The sequence below is a fragment of the Drosophila miranda genome, chromosome 2 (genome assembly GCF_003369915.1).
Source record: "Drosophila miranda strain MSH22 chromosome 2, D.miranda_PacBio2.1, whole genome shotgun sequence".
Classification (NCBI taxonomy): Eukaryota; Metazoa; Arthropoda; class Insecta; order Diptera; family Drosophilidae; genus Drosophila; species Drosophila miranda.
This window is the reverse complement of record NC_046675.1, coordinates 23,350,658-23,368,720: the sequence shown is the minus strand read 5'-3', so window position 1 is coordinate 23,368,720 and position 18,063 is coordinate 23,350,658. Positions and strand designations below refer to the sequence as shown.

General features: G+C 42.6%; 2 protein-coding genes across 5 annotated transcripts; one reads left to right on the top strand and one right to left on the bottom strand.

The window, feature by feature from the left end:
- Window positions 1–29: 29 nt before the first annotated feature.
- LOC108156502 (SURP and G-patch domain-containing protein 1) lies at window positions 30–4,506 on the top strand. 3 transcript variants are annotated; one of them, XM_017288001.2, is made up of 8 exons: window positions 41–337; window positions 397–1,045; window positions 1,102–1,820; window positions 2,040–2,157; window positions 2,829–3,319; window positions 3,498–4,068; window positions 4,141–4,270; window positions 4,330–4,422. In XM_017288001.2, exons 2-8 carry the CDS (start codon window positions 486–488, stop codon window positions 4,354–4,356), a joined length of 2,616 nt encoding a protein of 871 aa, XP_017143490.1. In that variant the 5' UTR covers window positions 41–337; window positions 397–485; the 3' UTR covers window positions 4,357–4,422. The 3 variants fall into 3 exon arrangements, with proteins under 3 accessions (XP_017143491.1, XP_017143490.1, XP_017143489.1); XM_017288000.2 differs by having other exon boundaries at window positions 42–337; window positions 2,031–2,157; window positions 4,330–4,506; XM_017288002.2 differs by lacking the exons at window positions 2,040–2,157; window positions 3,498–4,068; window positions 4,141–4,270; window positions 4,330–4,422 and having other exon boundaries at window positions 30–337; window positions 2,829–3,051.
- On the bottom strand, window positions 4,496–17,579 carry LOC108156501 (bumetanide-sensitive sodium-(potassium)-chloride cotransporter). 2 transcript variants are annotated; one of them, XM_017287997.2, is made up of 9 exons: window positions 16,932–17,579; window positions 13,648–13,741; window positions 7,631–8,015; window positions 7,330–7,563; window positions 5,973–7,266; window positions 5,468–5,904; window positions 5,292–5,403; window positions 4,962–5,235; window positions 4,496–4,891 (listed from the first exon to the last, which is right to left on the bottom strand). In XM_017287997.2, exons 1-9 carry the CDS (start codon window positions 17,171–17,173, stop codon window positions 4,775–4,777), a joined length of 3,189 nt encoding a protein of 1,062 aa, XP_017143486.1. In that variant the 5' UTR covers window positions 17,174–17,579; the 3' UTR covers window positions 4,496–4,774. The 2 variants fall into 2 exon arrangements, with proteins under 2 accessions (XP_017143486.1, XP_017143488.1); XM_017287999.2 differs by lacking the exon at window positions 16,932–17,579 and adding an exon at window positions 13,821–13,893.
- Between the last annotated feature and the right edge of the window lie 484 nt (window positions 17,580–18,063).

Sequence of the window (18,063 nt, the reverse complement as noted above, 5' to 3'; positions counted from 1 at the left end):
AAAAAATTGAATTTAATAAAATTAAACAAAAAAATTGTTTGTACTGATATAAATGGGGAAACGTCAATCTGCGCAATCTGATTTTCGCTCAAAGTCGGAAAAAGAACCTAAACGCAGCCATCCTTACCACGCTCTACTCTCGACCCATGATTTAACCCATTGACTTGGAGCTGACCAAGGATCATAGTAAATCAATCATTATACAATGCTCTAACACCCCAAAATATGGGATAATTAATTGGATAAAATTATGTGGGCATGGCTGAGGGTTCTATCTAGCTAGTAATATTCGAGAGAATATCAAAAGCGAGGAATATGTACAATAGAACTTGAATTTGTGAGTATATTTATGGTATATTTTTAAAAAGAGACGGTATATTTCGGTATATCTCTAAGGTCGTATATTTTTTCGATAATCAACGTCACACTGCACACCAAGAAGAATTGAAAATTGTCGATCGAAAAGAGAATAAAACACAAAAAATATGGCTCAACGCAATCACCGGGTCGATCGATTTGCTCAAATGTCAAAGCAGGAGGAGATAATAGCCAAGAAGCGCCAGGAAATACTCGAGAAACAACGCACAGCGCAATTGGCCAAGGCGGTGGCTGCGGCACAAAATTTGCAGGCGCAACTCAAGACCACAGTAGCACCACCACCTCTGAAGACACCCCCCGTTGTAGACGAAGAAGAAGAGGAGGAGCCCCCGCTCCCGGTGGACATTCCACCGTCCTCTATCGCGGCAGCTGCCCCAACTGAAGATGGAAATGGCCTGGACGCGGGGAGTAGCGAGACGCCAGCTGGAAAGGGCAAAACTGATGACGCGATTACGCCCAAGACGCTTAACAGTTTCACCGGAAAGACTGGTAAAATCTCATTTAGCCTTAAGCGCCAACAGCTTCCACAGCCCAGTGTGGAGCAGCCGCCACCTAAAGTGCAGAACACATTCTGCAATGACGGCTCGTTTTTGGAGAACTTTAAAAAAATCCTCGAAAAACATGAGAAGCCTCCGGCACCCATGATTATACCCACTCCAGGGCTCAGGTAAGTAACACAATGAATTCCTAGGAGTTTCCGTCACCTAAGAGTTCCACTTGCAGCAATGATGAAAATAACTCAGGTGGCGAGGACAACAACCCACAAATGGACTCAATGCCCATTGCAATCAGCAGCTCTGCTGGTGGCATTGCTACCTCAATGCCCTGCAGTATCACTGTAACCAGCTCCGCAAGCAGTCATCTAGCTTTTAGCATGGCAGTGACGGCACCGCCGCCACCACCATTCAATCCATTCAATCAGACACTGATGCCACAGGGACCACCACAAATGCAGACTATGCATATGCCTGCCTTCTTCCATAGTCATCTGCCCATGCAACTGCATCCGGCTGCCGTTGCACCACCTCCGCCACCCCCACCCCCACAGATGCCCATTGCCCTGACCAATATGGGACAAATTTACATGCAACTTGGACCAGGGCCCGTAGAGGGCATGCAACTGAATGCCATTCCGCCGCCGAAGGACTTTGACTTAAATGCGATACCAAAGCCTCAAATGAACCTGGAAGCTATACAAATACCCACCGTCGGTGGACAGCCGCCGGAACAGCTTGGTCTATTGCAGGAACATTTAGTGGCCGCGGCGGCAGTTAATTCACACCCACCGCCTCCACCGCCACCTTTGGAGCTGGACTTGAAATTGGAACAGCATCAGAATCAGAATCAGCTTGGAGGATCAGTTGTACCGCCGCCGCAGCCAATACAACTTCCACATCCACATCCAGTGGTTGTAGAGTCACCACCAAGGCCACTGCCACAAGGTGTGTAGCGTTATTGAAGCAATTTTTGCTGTCTGTTCTGTTCTGCCACAGCCACCAGCCACATCTCCATCCATCCTTAAACCTCCTACCTATCCACCATCCACCATCCATATCCACATCCACATCCAGACATCCCTTTCGTTTAATTTATTATTACACGAAAAATATTTTACGAATCGTTTGAGCACGATTTTAAAGCAATTTATGTAGTTTTTTCAGAAACGTGCATACAATTGCCAACGTGCTTAGAAAACCTAATCGCACTGGTCGCGGAAAATGGTGAAGATTATGAAGATAAAATACGTTTGCATAGAAGCGAATTGCATCCGGCTTTGTGGTAAATGAGACCTGTACATTTGATTATCAACACACGCAGACCAAAAACAGCAGACAGCAGTTGAAGGGCAGTTGCGGGTGGGGGGGTAGAACAAGAAAGCATTTAGCTTAAGAGTCATAAGTTCTAGACAGATTAATTATAAACGTAATTGCTTGTTGTATTGCTACATATTTTGAAGAGCATTTCACTTGGTTTCTATAGTTTTTACAGTTTTCAATTTATAGAATTTAGTTTATTATTGCACTTGCCATAAGAATTCATGCAAGGCCAAAACTCAACTGTTCCACAAATGTTTCTAAAGAATATAATCTATGTAATATTTCATATCAATTTTCAAACAAGACACAGATCTTTTTTTTCTCGGAACTTATTGCTTATGGTCACATAACGACTTGACTTACGGGACAGACTTTAGGTTGTAGGGATTATTTTTGCATGGACTCGTCGAAAAGCACTCTGTACCCTCGTACTCGTCCCTCGTACTCGATCATCGTCTGTAAGGAAGGAGGAACAGCTGGCACGTGGGAATGTTCAGAAAGAAAGCATTCCTCTACTCAAATGGGCGCCGCCTCAAACCAAAAACAGTTATTCCATATAATGTCTTTCGTACACGTGATTAGTATTGAGCACTTTTCATTGTATGTTTCACTTCTTTTGAATTTTGATAATAGGTTTCTTTATGATAAAAACTGCGAGCAATATCGAAGCTATCGGTCCCAAATCCTTGACTACGAGCGGCAGCGCATTGAGCGACAGCGGGAGCGGGAACAGCAGCAACAGCAGCAGCAGCAGCTGAGCAGGGAGCATCATCAGCAGAAGGAGGAGCAGCAGAAGCAGCAGCCGCAAGAACACCAGGAAGAGCAGAACAGCAACTCGGCGGCGGATAAATACGATCCAGAGTCGGCCATCAGTGCGGACTTCGATTCGGACGATGAGTATATGCGTGGTATGATGGATCGTAATCGGGATAACATTAAGCGTCGCATCGAGTGCCGCAACGAGCTCAGCGATGAGGAGCGTCGCGAACGTGAGGAGGCGGCAGCCGCCGGTGTCGATGGTGAAGAGCAAGATGACCCCGAGGAAAAAGAGTCCCAGCGGCAGCGTCGAAAGCGCGAACGTAAGAGTCGCTGGGGCGAAAAGGAACAACTGCTGCCATGTTCAAGTGAGTTTTTAAACTAATTTGTTGATTTGTACGCAGTATACATATTTGTATAGTAGCTTCTGAAAGATAAATGAGTAATTGTTTAATTGGAAAACATCAATCTACAGTTGTTATCGAAGCATACATAAGACGATGATCTCGATCTTAAATCTAAATCAAAAATTGATACTAATTCCAGCTGGAATCCAGGGCCAGAGGAATCTGGCAGCCAATCTGAACAAACCCATGCTATCCACCATTACGCGCACAGATCCTGCTCTGCTGCAGTATGCCCGCCTTAACTATGGATCCACCCAGCTCACCGATGAGCAGTGGAAGCAATGCGAGGAACACTATAAGGTTAATCTGTTGTACCAGGACATGATGCGCAAGCGTCAGGAAATCGATCGACTGGCACGTGGTGGAAAATTCAAATACGAGTACGACTCCGATGAGGATATTGAGGGGGGAACGTGGGAGCACAAGCTGCGTAATGCGGAAATGGAGGCCACCTCGCTGTGGGCAAATGCTTTGACCAAACAGAGCGAGGGCAAGCATCATATTGGCGATTTCCTGCCGCCCGAGGAGCTCAAGAAGTTCATGGAGCAATACGAGGCGAAAAAGAACAACCGACAGCCAGATCTCAGCGATTACAAGGAATACAAGCTCAAGGAAGACAATATTGGCTTTCAAATGCTCCAGAAACTGGGCTGGAAGGAGGGACAAGGTCTGGGCCAGGATGGTGCCGGTATTGTAGATCCCGTAAACAAGTGAGTGAGGGTGATGGTTGGGAACTCTTATGATGTGACGCAACATAAGTTGTGGTTTCTTCTCTTGAACAGGGCACCGCAGCGTGATGGTAATCAAGGACTTGGTGTCAGCAGCGCTGCTGTGCCAGAGGATTGCGACAATGAATATGATGCATATAGGAAGCGCATGATGTTGGCCTATCGCTTTCGACCCAATCCCCTGGTGAGTGTCCATCTATATACTACTTGGAATTCCACTAAGCTTCCTAACTTCTCTTGCAGAATAATCCACGTCGGGCATATTACTAGAGTTCAGCCACTTACCATCCGACCATTACGTAACACCCCACTCATGTTTACAGATTGAACTATACTATAACCCATTCTGAGTTGGCTTTGCGGTTCACTGACTTTAGATTTAACTTATTTAAATGAAACAAAACGCAGCTAATGATATAATTATATTGTTTATGGTTTCATTCTGAATAATTCGTAATTAGCTTAAGGCTACGTCGTGTGAAACAGAGACAAATATTTCACACAAACTTCACTAGGGACTATCGTCAAGTGTTTAGGGAGTTCGGTTCATATAAAAAAGTACTTGAGTAGAGTATTAAGAGTCGGTTTGGTGAGCTCTATTCTATTCTACATGGAACTACATGGGGGAACGCCTAAACGCTAATAATACTAAGTTGTACTCGGAACTTGAAGCATCGCGGGGATTAGCCTATGAGTAGAGCGTAAGCACTGGTGTCTGATTGCCACGAGCCAGAGCCACAGGACATTTCATGTCCGAGGTGAGCATTTCCAGCCACGACATGTACAACGGCGCAGAGATGGCCTCCTGCAAAGCAAAGGATATACAGAGGATGAGAAACCTAGTCTCAAGTTGGAGTTTCGCAGGGAGTACTTACCTTTCTGGGCATGGGTAGGGACATGACCACCAGTGAGGCATTCGATGAATGCTTGACGACCAGCTCATGGATGCGCAGCTGACGATTGGTCTTCTCCGACATGCTCTGAAGCTCCTCATCTGTGATGCCATACTCGTTGCGTGCCCCCCGACGGAAGGGTTCGATAAGGCGCTGATGCTTCAGCAATGTGTCCGTGCGAGGCTGTTCGGAGACGCCCTTCAGCATGATTAGCTCCGAGTACTTGATGCGGAACTTGGTCAACAGGCTGGCCATGCTGCAGACGATTGAATGTTTAGAGGCAGTTCCTTGGGAAGCTGTTGCAAGTCTTACCTCTTTTCCTCCTGTTCTTCGTCCTTGCCATGGCACATGGTAAACACCCTCAGCTTGCAGTTCTGCCAGTGGGAGCGCATGGAGATGATATACGGCAGCAGAATGGTGAGACCTGCACAGAAGAAATCAAAGTTGAGTAAAGAAAACACCAAGAAAATGGCACCTTCTGAACTCACCTCCATCATCGTACAGCCAGAAGACATCGATGGTGCCCTTGGCCTGCTTGCGCGTGAAAATGGTCATCGCATCCAGCAGATTCTGTGGAATGTCCGATCCTCCCTTGGTGTGATACGTCACCGCCGCATCATCCTGGTTGTTCACCTTGTAGCTGCGGGAGCTGCGCTGCATATTAGGCATGGGTGCCGGCTGGGGCATCGTGTACGAGGAATTGGGGCTGTCCATGCTAGCCAGATTCAGATTGGAGTCGATGTGCAGCAGCTCCGAGGCCGCATTGGCCGCCGGCATCAGTTCGTTGGTGAAGCCCTGGGCGTTTGCCGTGTGCATATGTCCCATGCCATTGGGCGGCAGATTCACCTCCGAACTCAGCTCCGAGAAATCCAAACCGTTGGGCAGCCGGAGCAGAGCCACGCCCATGCGCTGCGAGAAGGCATTGCTACGGGAAGGGAGACAGGATTAGCATGAGTTTCTACTATCTAGATTAGAGATCTTCTCTAAACTTACTATAGAATGGCAAAGTAGCTCTCCACCTCCTCCTTGCGGCAGCGATTCCAATCTGGCTTGTAGCCCACCAGCACAATGTTGGGCGACATCTTGCCAAAGCCTGTGGACTTGGTCAGCGCATTGATGCCGTCCTCGAGGCTAAAGCCATCTATGACATTGTAGAAAGCCTTGATCTTGCGGGCATCCAAATACTTCTGACCATCCTTCACCAGATTCTGGCGATTCTTATAGCCCACTCGCACCGGAATGATGTTGGCCACAAACATCAGAGAGTTATTCTTGGTCAGCAGATAACCAAAGTCCACTAGGGGAGGCCTTGTCTTGGGATCACCCGACAGCACCAGGACCTGGGGATGATAGTTCTTCACGTGATCGGATACGTTCTGCAGCCGATGTACGGCCATGAGGGCGGCCTTGTACTGCTGCGCCTGCGTGGTGGATCCCCAGTTGGCCTCTGGCTTGCGGTACATCACCACCAGATACAGCGCAAAGATGATACCAAAAGTAATAATGGCTGCCACATAATTGATGAGGAACATGATAGCCACGCACATGGCAAAACCGAAGAGACTGAGCCACGCGTTGTAGTACTTGAAGGTGGGCCGCCAGCCCAGGGGTTTGACGAAGGCCGCATGGAATGTGCAGAAGTTGATCAGAGCGTAGGAGGCCAGGTAGAAGGTGGAGATGAGCGGGGCAATCAGATTGAGCTCTCCAATGCACAGGAAGCCAGCGGAGATGAAGAAGGTCAGCACATAGCCGCGATAGGGCTCGCCATGCTTGCCGTACGGCTTGGAGAAGTAGATCAATCCCGGATAGATCTCATCAATGCCCAGAGCCTGCACCAAACGGGGCACAGACAGCAGATTGGTCAGCGCTGTGCTGAGGGTGGCCGCAAAGCATCCGGCATAGATCAGGGGACCCCACACGGACATTGTCTGCATCATTTCGTAGGAGTTGAAGAGACCCCAGGTGCAATTGCCCGATGCCAAGCACGGCAGCTCCGAGGAAATAAGGGTGCCGTTGACCAGGTCAGCGGGAAAGCCAGAGGCATCTCGCACAGCAGCACCGCCGGCGAAGAGCACAAAGAGGGCATACGACGTCATCGAGATGAGCAGCGCCCAAAAAGTGCCCTTGGGTATGGCCGCACCGGCTTCCTTTAGATCTCCGCAAATGTTGGCTCCTGCCTGGATACCCGTCACACTGGGAAAGAAGATGGCAAACACGCTGAAGAAGTCGTGATTGACACCCTCCGCATAGCGATACTCCGACCCAAAGTTATCCTTGAAGGTGGACCCTAATTTAGAAAGTGGAACATTAGCTATAAGAAAGGAGAGCGTTCATTAATCTTTCAACTCACAGGAGAATCCCACAAAACCCTTGGAGATCAGATCTTCATTGCCCTGCGGACCGATGGCGGCACCAATTACGAAATTGAAAATGGCCAGGACAATCGTGACGATCAGGAAGTTCTGGGCCTTCGTCTCCCATTCCATGCCCACACAGCAGATCAGGATGAGCACCAAAATGGTCACAGCTCCGACAATTCGGATATCATTGATGCCATTGTCGACAATCTTCAGGCCATTGTTCTCTAAAAGAAGAGGTATTAAAGTTCAAATTAAATAAACATATGTATATTCTGCCAATTAAATACTCACTCAATAGAACATTCAACGATTCACAGAAACCAATGGTGTTCATGGAGGCCGAGACGGCATTGGCGAATGCAAACACCACGCCCACGGAGGCCCCAAACTCGGGTCCCAGGGAGCGGGATATAATGAAGTAGACGCCACCACCCTTGACCTCACCGTTGGTGCTAATGGCCGACAGTGAGAGGGTCGTTATGATGCAGACCACCGCCGAGATCGTAATTATAATCAATGACTGCAAGATGCCAGACTCGGCTACCACCCAACTGAGGCGCAGGAAGAGCATCACGCCCCAGATGTTGAGTAGACATGGTATGAGTACGCCTACGATCCAGCCGAGCTTGATATGACCGCCAATCTGTTCCGGTTCCGGCTCGGGTATTGTAATGCTCTGGAATGGGGAATAGGAGTTGAATTATTTAATTATGTATTTAAAATGTTGATACATTAATCTGCTCTATTAATATTTTAAGCCTACAAAGAGAGGCCAACGCTAAGTGCTTTTGATAATGATTAAATACCTCACACATCTATATGCAAATGTGGTTACAATTCCATCGGAATATCTGTTAAATACTCTGGCAAATATTTGTTGGCAATTTCATTGCAATAATACTGAAAATTTCGGCACGAATTAAACAGCTGTCCCCAAAAGAACCTGGCATTCGGACTTTACTCCTACGTCATGTGTGCAATTTAGTACTCGTATTCAATTAACGACCCCTCGACGCCGTAGTCAGAGTCAGAGGCCAGAAGAATAGCAGCAGAACCGGAGCAGCAGCCGTAGCAGGAGCAACAACCAGATTATGAGAAGCATCAAATTGCGTCCCATTCCAATTAAAGTTGATTTTTATCGCTACTACTCTACTCTACTCGTAAAACCGGGGAACATTATAAAAATTTTGAACGGAAAGCCGAAGCCATGAGAAAAACTCAATCAAATTAACTATTGCATAAAGCTATGCTATTCGGTCCTTAAATAAATGCCAATTCTCTGTCAGCCTTTGTCTTTATAGAGGAAATGCCACTGGAAGGGAAATTAAACCCAAAGTCTCTTAGTGTTTGGCGGGAGTTCCCTTCGGAAATTGCTGTTTAAAGTGCTAAAACGAATTAGTCACCTTCTTTTTTGGAAGTCAAATTATTCTGTTTATTGTTTGTCATTTAGGGGAGGCGCTAAAAGGCTGTTCTGTGGGAACAGATGCGACTTAAATTGAAACATATTCAGTATTGTATAAATGCTTTATATTGTAAGCCGAAAAACAATATTTCTATCTACGAAAAGGATTTATGGTCTGTAAGTGTGTCAAAAATAAAACAGGAAAGATTCTACTCTACTTAGATAGACGTAAAGGTGAAAATTTAAAGCCCAAGAGACTTCCGTTGACTTATTTTCCTCTTTAAATTCCTGCACAAAAGTTTTCCATAGAGTTATAAACTGCTCTTATCACATGAGGTAATTTTCCAAGGCAGCAATTAATAACCATTAAAAAAAGAACTCAACTGAACAACAGAACAATTTCTTATGATTGTGATAATTTAATAAATAATTTACACAAGACGCTGGGTCTGGGTCGCCTACTTTTTCGGCTATTGTTTTGCCATTTATTTGTGGAGTGCGAGTATCATTGTAGCCGGAGCCTGGAGCTCATTTATTATATTGTTTGCCCACATAATTGAATGTTTTTTAAAAAGGCGACCAATTGGAAATGGCACACGTGGCAAGGGGCAGTGAGCCAGGGTGACAGGGTTGGGCAGGACGACATCGATTGACAGACCAGACCCATCCCATTGTCCCCATGCCACACGCTGCGTATACGCAATGTTGGTTAGTTAGTCGCCCTCGATGGGTGGTTAACGTGGATTGTTTGCACATTTTTGGCGGCTCCCCAGCGAAGGCCAACACAGCGAACACAGACAGACACCACAAAACAAAACACATATAAAAACCAAGAGGAAAAGGGGATATTTATGGTCTCACTAGTATGACCCTCTGGAGCTTCCTGCCTGACTGCCTGAAGGCCTCCCTGCCATTCTTCCTGCCTTTACCATTCCCATTTCATTTAGTTAAAGACGCATTTGGCTCTGCGGTTGTTTTTTTTCCCGCTGTCGTTGTCATCGTTCTCATTGTATCCGAAGCGTGGAAAATTCTTTTTGCGCACACAAAATTGGAATTGAAATTGGTGTTTTAGGGGAAAAGAATACAGAGACAGGACAGGGATAAACCATTCTGCCGGCAAGCTTGTGGCATTGATTGTGATTTGAGACCAGTTAATAGACAAAAATGATTCAAAATGGTAATAAAGTTAGGGAAAGAGAGGAACAGAGTGTGAAAGCCATAATCACAATATCCATAAATAGAAAACGAATTAGGTTTTCTTTTATTTGTATAAGGAATTGTTTTTCAATTTGGTGGGATATGGGCGTTTGTTATTCATCTTTAAGGTTAAAGATCGATGTAATTTGCACAGAAAAATGCGAAAAGTTAACGAGAAAGATCTTCATTTTGTTAGTGATAAAGATAAAGTTAAGTAAAAACCTCCTTATCCTGTAGATATTCGCAAACTTCAGTAGGTGAAATCCCTTTGAAGTGCACTCGATTCGCACTCAACGCTAATTAGATTCCTCTGCCACATTTATAACGATGAGAGCTATGCGAAATGCAACAGAAATGGGGGATAAACATACTTCTATACCTTTATAGCCCAATAATTTAATGGCAGCGTGGTAAACAAAGCAATTCTGGAGCAAGATTTTTGCATTAGGAAATCAATAGAATCGTATAAAAATAGCCCCACAGCTGAATGTATTGTAAATTACCGAATTGTAATTACAAGTGCAATACGAAAACGAATCCGTATGGGATGGGGAAATGCGCCATATATGATGAGGCGGTATCATGCTCAGACGACCAAAGTAGTCTAGCTTCAAGATGCTGATAGCACTTTCTGATATGTATATTGAGTTTTTGACAAATTACTATTGTTGAAGAGTCGAAGAATTTGATACCTGAAAAGTTTGAAGACTTTGAAGGGCTCCGGGAGAACTGCTGAGAACTGGAATGGTTTTTTTTCGGGGTTTTGTTCGCGATATATCTGGAGTGGTTTTTGTGTCAATTTAATTGATTAAAAATGAAAAGAAGTAATCAATTTTTCAGCTCAAACCGTTAATCGGAGTGACGTCCTGTCAGCAGCCCCTGACAGGTTTAACACACGCACACATCTGTTCCGGACTCATAGCCGTACTCTTTTCTGATAAGCAACGAATCAGCCAACGTCAATGGCAACAGCTCTGGGCTCCAGCGCCATCTGCAAACGGTGGCTGTCAATTTTAATGACACGACATGCGAGTCCTGCACTATCCTCACACTCGCATCTCTTCACACTCTGGGTGGTGTTTACTCTATATATATGAAAGTAGGACCCCCCCTAGGAACAGTGTCCATGGCTGATGCATGGCTGCATCTTGTTGACAATTAATTTGGCTTCAATGCTGTCATCGATAGCGTCTTGGCCATAACGTGCCATGAGTTATGGCTGAGTGCTTTGAAATCTACTTATGAATTGGCAGACAGAGTGCTGCAGCCTGTAGTCACATACCCAAGGGTAAAGTACAGGCAATCGGAAAGTAAAATATGCAAATATTTTCAAGGAGAAAAAAATGTGCAAGGCAACAGCACAATATGGTAATTTTCTAAAGGAGAAATTATAATTTAGAATATGAACACGTGTTGAACGATTTCTGCTTTGCAGAAGGACAAGTTACTTGTAATCTTTAAGTTAAATATTAAACTTTACTTGGGCAAAAGTTACATGTAATCCAAAAGTAATATACGGTAATTCACTGATTGAATCGGATAGTAAAATATGCAGCTCTTTTTAAGTGCAAAGTATCACAAACTATATGAATGGATGGACATTTTCTGCCTTAGTATGGGTTTTAGTCCCGGTTTAATACTTTTTTGTAGCTCAATGTTTATTATAATTAAAATATTATGTAGATCGGGCGTCACATAAATATATAAGGCAAAAGTTCTAAAGTCCTGTTCTCTACTAAATACAAGTTGTTTGGCTTTAGACTGAATCTACTAGAGTAATACTTGAATGCTTGAGCTGTAGTGGAAAACTTATTCTAAAACTCTATTTGTAAAGGCCTTTATCATATGTCTGGTGCTCGTTTACCTCTGCAATCCAACTATTTATACAAAGTATAACTACATTAATGGAAATATTAACAAGTACACGACTCTGTCAACCTAAATATCTTGCTCGAACGGCCTCAAACCAGAAGCCACCAGCCAGTGGCCTGAAACCAGCAGCCACCAGTAGTCGAGTACCAGCTCCAATATCAAACATCTGTCAGCAGATACAGCTACGATAGTTTTTCCGCTTATATTCAGCATAATTCTTTGGGTAAATATTTGAAGTGAATTATCACGCTGCTTTAGCCGGATCCCGTTTAAAGCTATCTTATCACTTAAAGCGTCAGGGAGCGTTCTGTGTGGCAGTTAATATGATGTCTTCGAATTGGAATTCCCCTAATAAGCGGGCGGCAGTGTAATGCAATTTTTATTACATCTATCATGCGCCGTGGTGGCCCCCAAAGTAGTCCAGAAAAAAGGGAATTAATTAAACAATAGTCGTATAGAAAATATGAGTAGAACGGAGACAGGCTGGACCCACTTTTGGTATGAGAGAATACGAAGAATAGACGCATCAAATTTATTACCCTAGCGATAACCATAAAAACTGTAACACTGCGAGAGCTTATACTCGTAGTTCCTCTGCCTCTCCCTCTCTAAGAGATAAGGTTTACATGGAAAACAAAGGGGAGTTTGGAGGTTCGGAAGAGTGGGGTGGCCTTGACAAAGGTGCGGCCTGCTTATCTTAAGCAGCCCCAGCGTCATCATGATAAAAGCGCTCAAATCTCGAATCTCAATACAATCAATTATACTCGTATACACGAGTGCCTCAAAATTGCCTACGTCATGGAAAACTCACAATTTGCACGTCGGAAATGTGAAAATTGTTCAAGTAAATAGATCAGACAAGCATATTAATGATAGACAGACAGACATAACTATATACAATACAAACTACAATGCTACCGAGAGCTCGCCCAAAAGATTGTTTTTTTTTTGTGATCTTCTGGTGGATCCATAACTTTGTTTTGCTTCTGCTTTTTTCGGAATTTCTTCTCTTCTTCGGCTTTGTTTATTTTCCGAGTACTTGAAATGTTTTCAGAAATGTACAGGCACTGAGTGAAGTGCCAGTGCCCTCTACAAGGATTATGCCATAGAAAACACTAACCAGAAACTGACGCACCATAGGGATAAAGACACTCATCTTTCAGTGACAATAGCACTTGAAGCTATCACTGTTCAGTATTGTTCAATATCAAAATGCCACACGTTTATAGAAATTATTTAGTGTGCTTTTGTGATTTGTTCAAGAGCATTCCTTATAGAAGTGAATACTATATATATTATTGGCCAAGGCCAATACATAACTGTTGACCCAATTTGGAACGAGGCTAATAAATCTATTGCTTGTGCAGGGAATTGGGAATATCTCAGACTAATGGTACTTTAAATATATTTTTGAAACTTGTTTTTTTCTGAATATCAAATGGTTCTAAGATTATGTGAATATTAAGTAATATCAAAATTATAATCGTATAATTTTCAATAAAATGTCTTTTATCACAGAATTTGTCTTAGTGCAGTCTTCACCTTTTTAAAATCCCTATAAAACATTTTCTATATCTCCAGTATTGTAGAATTATTGTTGAACAACTTTAGAGATCCGATTATATCAGGAAAAAACCAACACATCACATGATTGAACCACATTTTTCTTAAATTTTAAGCAACAATTTTCTCACTGACTGTTGAACTCATTCAAACGAATAATTAACGATCCGAAATCAAGGGGCTTACTCCATTAAGGCACGTTCATTAATATGCATACTGTGCATAATTTTATTGTTATGTCCTTTGATTATGTCATGACATTGGGAAAACTCACCTGATCTTGAAGTTCCCCCTGAAGTTCACCGATGGAAGGACGCTTCAAATTGCGCATAGAAATGCGATAATTGTCCAGACGCGGTAGTGTCTCCCTGCAATCAAACAAATAACCGATTAATAGTAATCACTTTCGCGGACTGGCGCCGGCAGGAGGTTGGAAAATTTCCATACTGATGATACGGGAGCAGAATAATCATCGCTTCGGACAGCATGACCGTTGCGTGCAGCGAGCCGAGCACAAATATCATCCACTCCGGAGACCACCACTCAACACCCAGCACGCACTCGCCGCGAATCCCCAAAAGAGTGAGGGATATTTTAAGCAGAAAACAGAAGAAAACCAAGTTATACGAGAATGTGTGTACGGATACGAGTACACACATAAATAATAAGACACTAAAATGGCCAAAGGCAAAGGTAGCCGTAGCCCCAGACAAGTGCGGGTTGGGATGGTCAGCAGGGGTTCCACATTCGGGGAAAAGTTTTATCAGAAAATTCCTCCATGGAGAGCGATCTCTTGATGTATGTATATTTACTGATCGCAATTGAAAACAGAAACAGAAACAAATAAGAATAACAAAAGCTTCAGCCGAACAAATGCCAAAATATAATTTAAAATCTTAAAAAGGCAAAAACCGGAATGGGGAAAGCAATAATTGTTGAGCACATTACGGCGCCAGCATTGGACATTGGCGTCGATTCGAAAAGGGATTAACAGGGAACTCTCAATGGAATTATAATAAATATACTAGGCAAAAATCTAGTAATAGATCTATGCCTGCCACATCTAAGTGTATAAATCGTTCTATCTACACATCTCCTGGAAAGTATTGTGTTTAAATAATCCCATAAAGTTCATGCCATTCGTTACTAAACCTTATCCCGACTTAGCATATGTTTCTTATATGATTACCCCCCTTTGATCGCCACCCCTTTAAACAATCATTTATTCATGTTTATTAATAAAAGGCAGCAAAGGCGAATGAAGAAGCTCTCGAGGGCGTACTATATAAATCTATAGGCATATAGGGGAAACAGGGAAAACAGGAATCTGCTGGATTTTCTTTATAATTCCAATTTACAATTTCAATTCATTTGGCAGACGGCAGTGGCAGCGACGACTGCGCATAAGAAACAATTCCACAATTCCACGTCTGTACAAGTAGGAGTATTGGAAGCCATATTGTATATGTAGTATATAAGAAGCATATAGCATATAGTATGTATGTATGTACATACATTCGAAGTGGATACGCATTGATTGTTTGCCGGTTGCCGGTTTCATTGAGAATTATCTAGTTTGGAGGGAGAGAGATTTCGATCAATTGAATTCATTAACGATCGATTAAACCACTTGATAAACTACAAATTTATTTGTTGACACACTTCAAATAATGAAACTCGAACTCAGAGAGAGAGAGAGAGAGAGAGCTCCTACTTATGTGAAGTGCGTTTTGATGGACTTTTCCGATTTCAAATCCTTGTGCCCAAAACGGTTTACTTTGAAAACTTGTTGTTTTTCTTCCTATTTGCGATTTTATTTAATTTTCGTTGCGGTTGTGATGTATGTAGTTGCTTGCCATTCGCAAAGTTTTTGTGGGAAAACAAATCATCTTCTGTCTACATTTCATTCCAGAAAAATGAAATTCTTTTCGGACAGCTCTTTGGCAGCTTTTAATGGAATCGAGTCTGAATGCGCGAATGTGCTTACAAAATATCCAAATCCAAAGGAGAGCAATTGTAATAATTAATTCGGAAATGTGTTCAAAACATTTGGCTCATGGGTCAGGGTCGAGCGATGGTCGCATCTGTGAACTGTCGTGTGCCCAAAAACTACATATTTTATAATCCGAGCATGCGAAAATGTACACGGAAAATGGCAATTAAAACGGAACCAATACGATTCGGCAATGGATTGGAACGTTTTATGAATATTTTATCTGGATAAAGGTCGGGGAAAGGTATGGACTGGATTCCATTTGGATATGTACTATGTGATGAGATAATTGTTAATGAGACTTAGAAACGCAAGGATCGGAATGTAGTGCCTGGAACTATAATCTGTCTTTACATATTTAAAATAATTCTGGAAATTTCGGTACCTTCTGTAAGAATAAACTATTTCTTAAAAATTATTAAAGTCCTAAACAAAATGAAGCTCCAGAATATTTATTAATTCACCCAAAAACCAAGATAATCACTGAATACTGTACTTATTAAAATTTCCAATTACTTTACATAAAAATTACTTTTTAAATTACTTAATGATTTAATTAATGTCAGAATAAGCTCAAAGCTCTACAAAAAAAAAACAAAAAAAAAACAACTGACAACAATTTGATCTCAATGAATATTCATACAAAATATTTCCATTAAATTATACAAAAAAATAAATTATTCCATATTATATGATAATAATCATATAAATGAAAAACAAAACAAACTGTACTCACTCAAGTTTTTGTTATTTTAATGTTTTTCAACTTTTTTATGTTCTTTCACTTTTCCCGCATTCCCAAATATCGACAGACCACTGTACCAATTGGCAATCACGTGTGTGCCACATCACTCCAATTGTTGCCGATTTTGCACTCTGATAAAAACTTTTCAATCTGCTGTAATTTTTGTTGTGTTTTATGTGTTAAACGTGATTACAATAAATTGCCATAAAGTAACCTTCATTTTCATTTATACGAAATTTAAACATTCATGTTTTTATTGTCTGTATTTTGTTTGTCTGTATTAACCATCCATTTAAACCTTTTGAGAGTGCTCTCTTTTATTTTCTGAACCCATGAACCCATTCTATAAATGGTGTGTACATATATCATTAAAACTGAAGAGTAAACTCTTGATTTTTCAATGGGTTAAAAGCAAACAGAACCGAGAAAAAGAGAGACATGTGTCGTTAAGTGAATTGAAGCTCGTTACGGAATGAAAAGTTAATGATAAATTTGCTTTGGGAAAAATCTAATTAATTGTTGCATTATTTCTAAATTGTTTTAGACTCCGGTGCGCGCTCCACGTGAGCGCTAATGAATGGAAATGAAATATCTCAAGCACCTTAAAAGTCGCAACAGAGGATGTGACTGAATCACAGCCGAAGCTTATCTAAGAAGCAATTATCCAAAAGTCGGTGTCTATTATAGCCGGTATTTGATTTAATGTTTCGCCTAAAGGAATTTCGACACGCTCTGGCTGTTGTCACACCCAACAGAACATTCTTCTTGCCTTTGGTAAGAATCGGAAATGCATGGATAATTTTTCATCTCTGAAACTCACTTTGTAAGCTGTGCCAGACTGAACTTTCGTTCCGCATCGGACTTCCTCAAGAAGTGCCCGAACCCTCTAAAGGACAACCGGGAACTGCGACGGTTTTCGCCGTTTTCTCCTGGCACTTTGGCCTGCAGATGATTCTCCTGATGACCAGAGTCCGTCTGATCGCCAGCAGCTGGTCCAGGCTCTCCATCATAGCCCGCATTGGAAGTGCCGTTTACCTTTGAGATCTGAAAACGATCGGCCATAATGCTGATGGTCCGTTCAAATTAATTCAAATTCAGTTTGTGATGGATTCTGGGCTGATTCCCTTCTTTCAACGTTTATAAATAAATACAAACAAAACACATTTGCATTTCACACACACGGTAGGATAATTTGTAGGTGCACCCCCTTTTGGGGCCTGGGATAATATGATATCACACACACGGAACGCGGCCAGGATGTTCGATGTGCACTAGGCAAAGTTCGAGCTACGTTTAACCGAATATTTCGAAATATTGTGTTCGCACTCGTTGGGGTTCGCTGTTCGGGTTTATTTCATTCCGTTCGTGTGAAGAGCAAGATATACTGCTACTACTGCTATCCGTGTGGCGGCAATTCAAGTTAACTTGACGCGGCGACTGTCGCACGGCATTTGAGCGCTGTCAAGTGTTAACCGCTTGATTATTATGGCTTTTTTCGCCGGAGCCAGTCGTCAGCTGCTCTGCCGCTTCCGCTGTACCAGGCCTTTGGATTTAATACCAATCGAGTACTATAGCGTATAATGTGTATAAGAACACACGGAGACGGTTCTGTTCTGTTCTGGGTGGTGTGCGTGAGTGTGGTGAGTTTTCAACAAGTGTTTGTGGTCGCCGCGTACCCGTCAGTGGCGCCACACTCTCTTTGCAAGAACACCCTCTTAGGGGAGTCTGTACAGTTGTCTTGTCCCATCGACTATGAGATACCCTACCTGCTCTTTGAAGTTATCGGAATAACTAAACATATTTTCATTTGAATTTAGTTCTCGTATTAAAAATAAGGCATTCCATTACTACTGGAATTTCAAAACGTGCGGGTATTTTATGACTCAAAATAGGTATTTTTTTCAATAATAAGATATTAAACTATATTGTTTCTGAAGAAAATGGCTAAGGAA

Bases quoted from the DNA above. Each gene is read 5' to 3' on its own strand.
- LOC108156502 (XM_017288000.2), top strand. From the start codon at position 486: ATGGCTCAACGCAATCACCGGGTCGATCGATTTGCTCAAATGTCAAAG. The intron at 1,046-1,101 runs GTAAGTAACACA...TTCCACTTGCAG, and splicing joins ATACCCACTCCAGGGCTCAG to CAATGATGAAAATAACTCAG. The intron at 4,271-4,329 runs GTGAGTGTCCAT...CTTCTCTTGCAG, and splicing joins GCTTTCGACCCAATCCCCTG to AATAATCCACGTCGGGCATA.
- LOC108156501 (XM_017287997.2), bottom strand. From the start codon at position 17,173: ATGGCCGATCGTTTTCAGATCTCAAAGGTAAACGGCACTTCCAATGCG. The intron at 7,267-7,329 runs GTGAGTTGAAAG...TTTCTAAATTAG, and splicing joins GGGTTTTGTGGGATTCTCCT to GGTCCACCTTCAAGGATAAC. The intron at 5,236-5,291 runs GTAAGACTTGCA...AATCGTCTGCAG, and splicing joins GAAGAACAGGAGGAAAAGAG to CATGGCCAGCCTGTTGACCA.